At 45.6% G+C, this 11081-nt stretch overlaps 1 protein-coding gene across 1 annotated transcript; it reads right to left on the bottom strand.

Moving 5' to 3' along the window:
- Window positions 1-3858: 3858 nt before the first annotated feature.
- On the bottom strand, window positions 3859-6289 carry LOC142727170 (TOG array regulator of axonemal microtubules protein 1-like). Its single transcript, XM_075849033.1, has 2 exons — window positions 4731-6289; window positions 3859-4071 (listed from the first exon to the last, which is right to left on the bottom strand). The coding sequence occupies exon 1, from the start codon at window positions 6190-6192 to the stop codon at window positions 4915-4917; it is 1278 nt and encodes a 425-aa protein (XP_075705148.1). The 5' UTR covers window positions 6193-6289; the 3' UTR covers window positions 3859-4071; window positions 4731-4914.
- Between the last annotated feature and the right edge of the window lie 4792 nt (window positions 6290-11081).

Below are 11081 nucleotides of genomic sequence, written 5' to 3'. Positions count from 1 at the left end.
AAGGCAACGGCCAGGAGACCGGACTGGAGGAAGCAGAAAGTTCTCGGTAAGTATGAACGTCTTTTTTTTTTACAGGTTACTCTATATTGTGATCGGTAGTCACTGTCCAGGGTGCTGAAACAGTTACTGCCGATCAGTTAACTCTTTCAGCACCCTGGACAGTGACTATTTACTGACGTCGCCTAGCAACGCTGCCGTAATGACGGGTGCACACATGTAGTCACCCGTCATTACGGGGCCTCATGCACACGACCGTAAAAACACCCGTTATTACAGGTCGTAATTATGAACCGAAATAGCGGGCTCATAGACTTCTGTTAGCTGTTAAAAAGATAGAACATGTTCTATTTTTTTATTTTACGGGCCGTGCTCCTATACTTTATAATGGGAGCACGGCTCGGAAAAACGACCGGCTGCCCGTGGCCAGCCGTGCTCATCTCCTGAAATACTCTGTGCTGCCTTAAACTCTGTGGACAGGTCAGGATCCTGTTTCTTTTAAATGCTGCTAGTGAATCCGCTCGATCCACTATATAAGGCTGCGCTACAGTGCAGCATTTAAAAGAAACAGGATCCTGACCTGTCCACAGAGTTTAAGGCAGCACAGAGTATTTCAGGAGATGAGCGTGCAGATTCAGTGCTGCTGTGAACTCTGCTCTTACCATTACGTAGCTCTCAGTCTGTTACCTCTCCTCCACTCCTGTCCTCAATAACACCTTCATGATTGGCAAGTCACCACGTAATGGTAAGAGCAGAGTTCACAGCAGCACAGAGTATTTCAGGAGATGAGCGTGCGGATCTTGTGCGGGGTGGTGACTTGCCAATCATGTGAAGGTGTTATTGAGGACAGGAGTGGAGGAGAGGTAACAGACTGAGCTACGTAATGGTAAGAGCAGAGTTCACAGCAGCACAGAGTATTTCAGGAGAGGAGCGTGCAGATTCAGTGCTGCTGTGAACTCAGCTCTTACCATTACGTAGCTCTCAGTCTGTTACCTCTCCTCCACTCCTGTCCTCAATAACACCTTCATGATTGGCAAGTCACCACGTAATGGTAAGAGCAGAGTTCACAGCAGCACAGAGTATTTCAGGAGATGAGCGTGCGGATCTTGTGCGGGGTGGTGACTTGCCAATCATGTGAAGGTGTTATTGAGGACAGGAGTGGAGGAGAGGTAACAGACTGAGCTACGTAATGGTAAGAGCAGAGTTCACAGCAGCACAGAGTATTTCAGGAGAGGAGCGTGCAGATTCAGTGCTGCTGTGAACTCTGCTCTTACCATTACGTAGCTCTCAGTCTGTTACCTCTCCTCCACTCCTGTCCTCAATAACACCTTCATGATTGGCAAGTCATGATTGTATGTATATCTTGTTGTGTTTGTGTATATATGTGTGTTTAATAATGAGCGCCCCCACAGATGGAGCATTCATGTCGGAATTTGCACGTGGCAAAGAACCAACAATGACCCTCGTTGTAGAGCCAAAAGGCTCCCGTGGGTCCAGCGGCCGCAGCTCCAGGGGTGGGTGCCGGCGCTGCGGCCGCACCGGGAAAGGGGCGGAGCTGTCTACTGCCTTGCGCTAAAATGAGCTGCAACCAAACATCAGTTGCCTTCGACGCCCAACTAATATCAGGCGACAAAGCCAAACGACGCTGAAATTCCTCATCATAGCGCCACCAGGCGTGCAACCTGTGGGCGCTGAAAATCGTATAAAAGTATACAAATAATTCCGCCCCCTTTTCAGGGTAGCGCTGGCAAATAACATGAGCCAGGGTAGAATAAACCTGCACCCAGTTGCCAAAAGTCTTTGCAACCCTAACCCTCTTATCCGAACCTTTCTCAAATACCCGCTCCTTATCGACAGTCACCTGCTCCACGGAGACCAAAGACCAAATATACACAAATTCATTTCTCCAAATATTTTCTTTAATCTCCGCTGACAAGTGAGTCCCGAGAGGAGCGAACCCACAGAACAAAGAATCCCTAAACATTAGACTAGACAAGTTAGCCTCTCTCTTAGACGGGGGCTTAGCCCCCCCTGGTGGCACAGTGGGAACTGACGCTCCCTCATTCACATTTAAACCAGCCACCACGGCTTTTAGAACAGACATCAAATCATCACCAGATAAGACAGATTTTTTAAGCCATGCGTCACCGTTCCCAGAGGTCCCACCGACTCCAGAGGGTAATTCGCCCACTTGCAGAGGCACCGGAACCACGGCCTGAACCTCACAAACCGAACTGGCAGGAGGAATACCTGGGACAGCTGATCGCGCTGCTCAGACAAGGGATGCACCTCCCGACGTCGACTGCGTCTCTGCGGCCGTGACGATTGTCGCAAAGAACCACGCTGCGACTCTGATGAGGAGGATAATGACGAGGAGGAGAGCCCATCTCTGGATGAAGAAGAAGACCGACGACCATGCCTCATCTCGCCACCAGATCTGCGAAGTTTGCGATGGCCATGGCGACGATGTCTTCCAGAGCGACGTTTCCTCCCCCGTCTACAACGCTCCCTCACCGAACCTGTGGGAGAAAAACGAGACAAGGCAGGAGAAGGGCAAACAGAACCAGCACTCTCCCTGACCCTACGATCGCTAGAACCAGCCCTACTCGGCACCAACCCCTGCGGGAATGAAACCGGAGGACCTGCCTGCAGTGTGGGAGAAGCAGCAGGTGCAGCAGAAGCCCCTGCAAAATGGCTGGGCTGAACACTCACCAGTCGCTTCTTTGTGTCCGCATCCATCTTCTTCCTTTGGGCGCCGCCATCTTGCTTCCTGGCTGACCTGCGCCGAACCGGAAGTCCCGCCTCTGCCCTCTCTCCAACCACTTCCGGTTGAACAGAGGACAGAGCATCATCCCAGCTCCCGCGAACTTGCCCCGCCATACTTACCCCACTGTCAGGTAAGCTGCACGCCGCATCCCGTCCCGTAGCTGCGGATCGAGGTGGGTAGTACCAGGCATGCGCCGGTTTAAAGAGTCTCTGTCACTACATTCTAAGTGTCCTGTCTCCTACATAAGGAGATGGGCGCTGTAATGTAGGTGACAGTAATGCTTTTTATTTAAAAAAAACTATCTTATTTCACAACGTTAGGATCGATTTTGGTTTATGCTAATGAGCTTTCTTAATGCCCAAGTGGGCGTACTTTTACTTTCGACCAAGTGGACGTTGTACAGAGGAGTGCATGACGCTGACCAATCGGCATCATGCACTCCTCTCCATTCATTTACACTGCACTAGCGATATAGTTATATCACTATGTGCAGCCTCATACACAAACCCTAACATTACTACAGTGTCCTGATAATGAATACACATGAAATCCAGCCTGGACGTCATGTGTACTCAGAATCCTGACACTTCTGACTCTTTTTTGTGAGATTCCGGCAAGTGAAACCAAATCTCGCGAGATTACGGAACTAAACGAGATTTGGTTTCACTTGCCGGAATCTCACAAAAAAGAGTCAGAAGTGTCAGGATTCTGAGTACACATGACGTCCAGGCTGGATTTCATGTGTATTCATTATCAGGACACTGTAGTAATGTTAGGGTTTGTGTATGTAGATGCACATAGCGATATATCTATATCGCTAGTGCAGTGTAAATGAATGGAGAGGAGTGCATGATGCCGATTGGTCAGCGTCATGCACTCCTCTGTACAACGCCCACTTGGTCGAGGATGCTTGGGTCACATTTTAGTATCATTGTGTGATATTATTATATTAGAGATGTATTACGCTTTTTTAGGAAATCCATTAGTTACAAAAGATAGTCCAGAGGGGCAGGAGAGAGGGAGGGGGCTTCTTTCTTGTTGTACAAGGATGGATAATTCACATTTTTGTATCAGTGTTAATTTATTATGTTCTTTTATGCACAGAAGGAAATCCATTAATTGCAAAAAATAGTTCAGAGGAGTCGGGAAGAGGATTTTTTCTCTCTTGGCTGTCAATCATAAATATAATGTGATGGAGGAAGGCTGCGGCAGGTGTATCTCGTACAGGAGCAGCGGCGTCCAGTCACCACTTCTCAGTTGTATCCCCCAGGACATCTAGAAAGATCTGGCTGTGATGGTGTAGAGACCTGTGGATAGAGGAGCAGGTTACATGGAGCGGATGTTTAGGATTTAGACAGAAACTAATATATTCTATTATCAATATTTATTCTCTTTGGCAATTATGACATTTCCCCTTTACAAAACTATTAACGCCGCCCCCCCCCCACCCCGCCCTATTATCCGAAGTCCTTTTTTAAAAAATACAGTCTTACTAGGTCCCCCAAAAAATATATAATTACCGTTATTGTCCATAGAATCCTTTAATTCTATATATTAAAAGGTCAACTTCATTAAAAAGAGATTTCCACTGATATAGTTTTATGGCTTTTAAATTATAAATGTCATAGAGGTCTGACTGCTAGTATTGAAAAAGCGTAAGGGATGGGGGGTTATTCCTTAGGCCCCAGTCATTGCAATGAAGTGTGACTGCAAACATGTGGCCTCCTCTCCAGAGAAAAATGGGATAAAGCACCTTATCGTTGGGAAACTGTTGGGGTTACAATGGTCACCAATCACACTAACCAATCATGTCACTGAAGAATGTGTTCATATAAGGGAATAAGACATGAATAGACGTCTGGCCAAATTGACCAACATGGGTTCTTCCAAAACGACAACTATTATTGTATATAAATGGATGTAAGACAATGTAACGAGACATAAATCCTTCCCGTATTCCACATACCTTGCCAGCTGGATCCGCCAGTAATACCAGGGCAGTCCTTGGGTTATGACACAGGGACACTGTAGGTTGCGTCCCTCCTCCACATGTAGACATGTCCACCAAACACTGAAGAATTATTCTTGGTCATGAAGTTCTTCTTTATATTGGTAATTAATAGTCCTCCTCCATATTATAATGTCCGGGATTAGTTGGGACATTTTTTCAGCAGGAGCTTTATGGCTGGTAAGTTTTTAAGGGGCACATACTTTGCTAGCATTGTGCCCAGTCTAGGGTGTGGAGCTAGACTGCTCAGGATTTCCCTGCCATACAGCCTGGCTTCTGGGCATCGATCCTGCACAGATTTGGCTACAGCTGGTATTGCCCTGTCTGTGATGCCTTTTCTTCCAGACAGAAAAAACTCTGGGCCCATTCTGTCCACCAAACCTGCGAGATGTTTGACTGTGGTGGATCTCACTGTGCTGTTCTTATGGCAGAGTCCTCCCTCTATTAGGGCTGTCAGAGCGTGGCCTGGGCTGACATTATCCACCATGGATGACAGAGCGCTGTCCACTGCTTCTCGGATGAAGGTGTTGGATTCTCCGGCCTTTTGTAGCAACACCCGGACAGTTTGGTGGAGGTCGCAGTCCATTTGTGTCTGCAATGTTGAGAACATCATGTCCAGGCACTTGATAGCTGCTAGGGACACTGCAGATCTCAGGTTGGTCACTTCCTTCATTACTGCAGTCCTCAGTTGTCTTATTAGTAGTAGAGCAGCTTCACGATGGAAGGATATCAGGGACAAGATGGTGTCAATCCCTCTGATCTTTTTTTTCCAGTCCGAATCTTCCAGTAGGCTCAGGGCCTCAGCAACCGCCATCTTGGGCTGGGACAGTTCCTTTAGTCGTTTATTGTTGGTTGCCACGTGGTTTTGTATGTCATGATGACTCGATGATGGTCCTATGGGTGGTAATACTGATGTCTTCTCAGGTGCAGGAGGCTCATCATGCTGGTCCCATGGATGTATCTGGGAATTCTTATACTGCACCGTACTCACAGGCCTTATTTTTGGCAAAGTTCTCGCTGGATATACCTGGAGAGAATTATCCTTATAGGACTTATTCCTGAGGTAGTCCACGGTCTTTGCCGCTGCCGCCACACACTTATCTCCTTGGTCAATATTCTTGGTGGCCTCTTTTGCTGTGACTTTTTTTGGCCATTTAGGTGGTTCCGGGGTGATAGGGAGGGGACAACCCAGTTTTCTTCCACAGTCACCAGATGCCGGATGTTTTTCAGGGTTTCCCAATTGAAGTTTGTGGTTCAGCCTGTCCAGCACTCTCTTAGCCACCATGTCCTTGTAGTCAGAGAAGTTGTCACCTAGGCTGTACTTCTTCTTCATGCTATTCCAGATGGAAGATACGTCTGAGGTTTCAGAATCTGAGCTGGATGTTACTGAGCTACAGCCAAATAAGTCTGCCTCCCTCATCTTCCCAAAAATTCTCTAAAACACTTGATGCGCTCACCAATATCACTGCCACTCTCTATAAGGAAAGTCAAGCAATGTACAGAACACTGAGCGAGCAACATTCTAATACAATATCCTCACCATGACGCTTATATGACATCAGCTCCACGTCTACAACTTTCCACTTAAAGGGCCATTGACTCCAAAATAGAAGAATATGTTTAATATGGTTCACAAGCAAAACACCTAACAGCCCAACTAGTGGGAAAAAAATAACCTGTTTACATTTGTCACTTTATGTATTTGATTGTGGTTAAACTTAACACTTATTGGGAAGAAGTATATTGTTATCTGTTATCTACCGTTTCCGATAGACCGAGATCTCATTGCAAGATTAATTTTTTGTAAAATAAATGTACAAATATTTAGGGATCTAGAGAACATTTTTTATAATCATCCAGTTGACTCGTGTAACATGTTATTAGCGGGACGACCTGAGCCTCTTCAGGGAATTTGCTCTTTAGCAATGACTGAGAAATGGGACTGCGCATGGTGGGGGCATTAGAAAAGTTGCAAGTTTTACTATAGTAATATAAACTGCTTTTATAGAGGGCATAAGTGAAATACAATATTGCCATGTCAAATATTTAGTGTAGCAAATTTAAACAAGTTGAAAAATAAATGTAATGCTTATACATGACACTCAAAAACCATATGAGGAGAGACAGGGTGGCTCGTGGACCATGTGGGAATAAAGATCCCCGAGTGACAACTGCATCAGGGGTCAGCAGTTTTTTTATTAATGCCATAATATAATACCAAAGTGCTCAAATAGTGTCAAGATATAGTGCCCAAATAATATGCCATACAGTGTCAAATAATATGGTATACAGTGCCCAGATAATATGCCATACTGTACCCAAATGATACAATATACAACACAGATCTGCAGTGAAGGCTGCCCATTACCTGTACAATAATGATAATTTTTTCCCATGTATACCTGTCCTAGTCAGGGACTGCGCTGTATGGCAGTGTTTCCTTACATACCCTCCAATTCACCTCGCTATAGGCCTGCAGCCTACAAGTTTCTGGGACCATGCGCAGGATATTAGCACATTGTGCCGCCTTTGCCAGTCCACTGACAGCACAGGCTGAAATGGGGTTCACTTGTCATGGGAACACGGTAAGCAGATCAGTTTTGTTATTTTTGGGGGCATTTTTACTGTGTGGGTTGCAAAGAAAGGGATCTGATTACTGTTTGGGGGCACAAAGGGGTAATTTCTACTGTGTGGTGCACAAATGGGACACTATCAGACTATTTAAATCAGCTTTACACTGGCCTGAGTGCCCGTTATACGTGTTTGCACCTTTTTTTTTAGTCAGTTGACCTGTTATGACACGTTTTTCCTAACTTCTCTTTTAGATTCTCCACTATACTGCATCTTGATCCTGCATGACCTCCATTACCTGACGCCTGGCTTGCCTTGACTATATTTCCGTCTGCTCCACATTACTACATCTCAGTTCTGCCTAATCTACGTTACCTGAACCTTGGCTTTTTCGACCATGTCTGCCTACTCCAAGGCATCGCATACCCGATACTGCCTGACCTCTGTTCCTCACCACTGACCTGTTGGACTATGCTCCAGAATCCCCAACTCATTGTCCTATCCTCCCCAGTATGTTCTAGAGTCACTTTTCTTTTGTCAGTGCCCATAGCAACCAAACATCCAGCCCATTTCCATTGTGTCTGGTCCCACTAGACATTGTCCAGGGATTCACCAGACCACCTTAGGGCACCAGTCCTGGGTACCTCGACCATAACAGAAGTCATGGGAAAGGTTGGTAAAAGGTAAATTGTGCAATCCGGTTTATTCTATCCCTGGGTATTGCAGAGACATAACAATTACTGCTGTCTTTTGATTTACATTTTTTGGGGGAGGTTAGCAAAACATATGCCTTTGAGTTTGTGCCCCTGATGATTTAAGACCCTAGCAATGCCCCTCTATAAGCACGCAGCATGTATACTCACTTCCTCTTGGCATCTGTGCCCCTATGAGAGTGCCCTTCCAATTACAGAAGAGGGCCCTAATATTTTATGTTGTCGAGGGGCTCCAAAAATTCTTTGGGCGACCCTGCCTTTAGGGATAGTGGGATTAAGCACTGAATAAGAGGTGTGTGAAAATTGTCCTATCGCAGGCGTATATTCATGCACGAGGCCCTCTCCTACAACTTCAAAAGAGAGAGACACGTGCCCACTACTTCTTGCCTGGATAGGATCGCCAAATGGCCATCAGGGGACTTTCCTCAAAAGTGGGGGTCCCAGAGGTGAGCAGTGTACACTCCCCATATAAATAGTGACCTGAAGACTTCTCCCAGCCATGACTCTATGCAGAGTTTGAGGCCCAGACATCTCCTCACTATTTTCCTCAAAAATAAGAGTGCCACACAGAAAGAAAAATGGAATACCAGTGCAATACACATGTTCCTCAAAATATTATCTTACTCGTAGTTCCCCCAATAATAATTCTACACATTGTGCCCCCAATAATAGTGCCACACTGTTGGTGGTGCGGTCCCAAGCACGTGCCCCTTGTGGCCGCCCGATAATCCAGCCCTGTGTGAGGTATAATGGCATCTACACAGGTTATCACCCTTCTTTCCCACAGATAAATGTAAGAAAACTGCTAAACAGAGCTTGTAATAGGTGCTACATTTCCGACCACAGTATAGGATTTCTTGTCTATTGCTGAACTACACGGTTCTCTCCCTGTTCCATGCTTGATCGCAGGCAACGGTTTCCATGCAGTTCTCCGTAGTGAATGCCGCAGACTGCCTGCTCCACAAATATCGGCCTCTCCTAGTAGAATATAAAACCCCATTATGTTCTTGTATAACAAGCATATAAAATATAGCAGGGGATCTACTAACAACGGTACAAAAGTGTAAGATCTATTTTTACCACAAGGTGTCGCTCTCCTCTTTTAGATCTGGTTTACATTGTAGTACTATGTATATTATATCATGTGCAATGTGTTCGGACATTGATTCATTTTCCTACATCTTTAATATGACCTAGACAGGTCACCCGTAGTCCCTCTATTCCCTTCCACATACTATTAGTGTCATATAATATTACATTACACTGTAAGGCTATGTTCACATCTGCGTCCTGGTTTCAGTTTATGACAGAAACGAAGATGCTACATATGATGGATATCACAGGCGCCTGGCGGACCCCATTGATTTAGCGTTCAGCAGACTGGAGCCTCCGACACAGATGTGAACAGAGGCTAACTAGACGCACTGTAGTAGTGATGACTGTCCCCTGGTCACTTGATTTTGATTCATTGAGATTGATAAATATTTGTTTCCTTCCCCTTCATCCCACATGGGAAGTGACGCAGGTGCCCAGTGTGGGAGCAACATTCGCGCCCGCCGGCCTTTAGTGTTATTCTCTCTCCTTACGTGTGCTAGATTTGAGGCTTTGTATGGTGTTTATGTGTTGTCTTGTGTGGATATGTTTGTCATTGCAGCTGTGTGGTGGGGGAATCCTTGGAGTTGGTGATAAAACTCGCGCAGGCCGTTCATCAGGGGTATGTATCCCCTGAAATTTTAGATGGTGGGTCTCTTCAACTGCTGTATGTGGTTGGTTTGTGGGGCTCCTCCAGGTAGTATCCTTGAGGTCATTAGTGGTTGAAACATGGCGTCTGCAGCTGGTATAGGCGCCTCCCCTGACACGTACGTCATGTTGGAATGCATGTTTTTGGTTATTGTTGGAAGCAAGTGTACTTAGAGGGTAACTAAACTTTCAGAAAACTTCTGACATGTTATAATGACATGTCAGAAATTTTGATCGGTGGGGGTCTGAGCACTGAGACCCCCACCGATCGCTAAAACAAAGCGGCAGAAGTGCTTGGATGAGAGCTGAGCCGCTATGTATCTGATCATCAATTTTCAGAATGCCCGAACAGTTGGTGTACAGGCTCATAGACTTTCTATTGAGCCCGTACACCGACTGCTCGGCTTTCCGAGAAAAGCCAATCGGAGACCAAGCTCACACGAGCGCTTCTGCCGCTTCGTTTTAACGATTGGTGGGGGTCTCAGTGCTCGGACCCCCACCGATCAAAACTTGACATGTCACTATAACATGTCAGAAGTTTTCTGAAAGTTTAGTTACCCTTTACGTATTGTTGAATACTGTATTCATTATCGGTATTTATGGTTAGAATAAATCTTTTATATTCAGTTAGATTTCTCTTAATAAATGCCTCCTGTGGCCAGTCAATTCAGCTAATAATTTCTGAGTTTTAGTTACTAGTGGTAAGGTTAAGGGTTGGTAGGGAACGACTCGACTTACTCAAGTCATGTTGAAAAGTTCTCCTTATGTTCAATACTGAATGTAACCCAGTGATGAATTCCCATGTAATACATGATAGATGACAATGTCCCTGTGGGGATCTGATGATGTCACTCACTGTGCTAGAGAAGGTCAAGTGGCCATAGCCCATGTATCCTGGATTTTGGATAAGGTGAAATTTCAGACTCCGGCTTCGTTCATATCTACGTCAGGGTTCCGTACATGGGTTCCGTCAGACCTTTCCATCAGGGGAAACCATAGCTTTCCCTTTGCATTACCATTGACAATGCTTCCGTTGCAAATGGTTTCAGTTTGTCTCCGTTCCGTAATCTGCTGTGGATGCCAGCAGTGCCACCACAGGACAAATGTGCTAGGTCCTCCTCAGACAGAGACACTTTTGGTGCCCCTTTCTCCCCTCTGATTAATTGATGGAGGTCCCAGATTGGGGACCCCCTCTTATAACTCAGAACACAATAGTAGGGTTACCATAGAACCACTTTAATTATTTTATTATTATGATTATTTTATTAATGAATGTTCTTAATAT

The sequence above is a fragment of the Rhinoderma darwinii genome, chromosome 1 (assembly GCF_050947455.1).
Source record: "Rhinoderma darwinii isolate aRhiDar2 chromosome 1, aRhiDar2.hap1, whole genome shotgun sequence".
NCBI classification, from domain to species: domain Eukaryota; kingdom Metazoa; phylum Chordata; class Amphibia; order Anura; family Rhinodermatidae; genus Rhinoderma; species Rhinoderma darwinii.
This window is presented reverse-complemented; position numbering and strand designations above follow the sequence as displayed.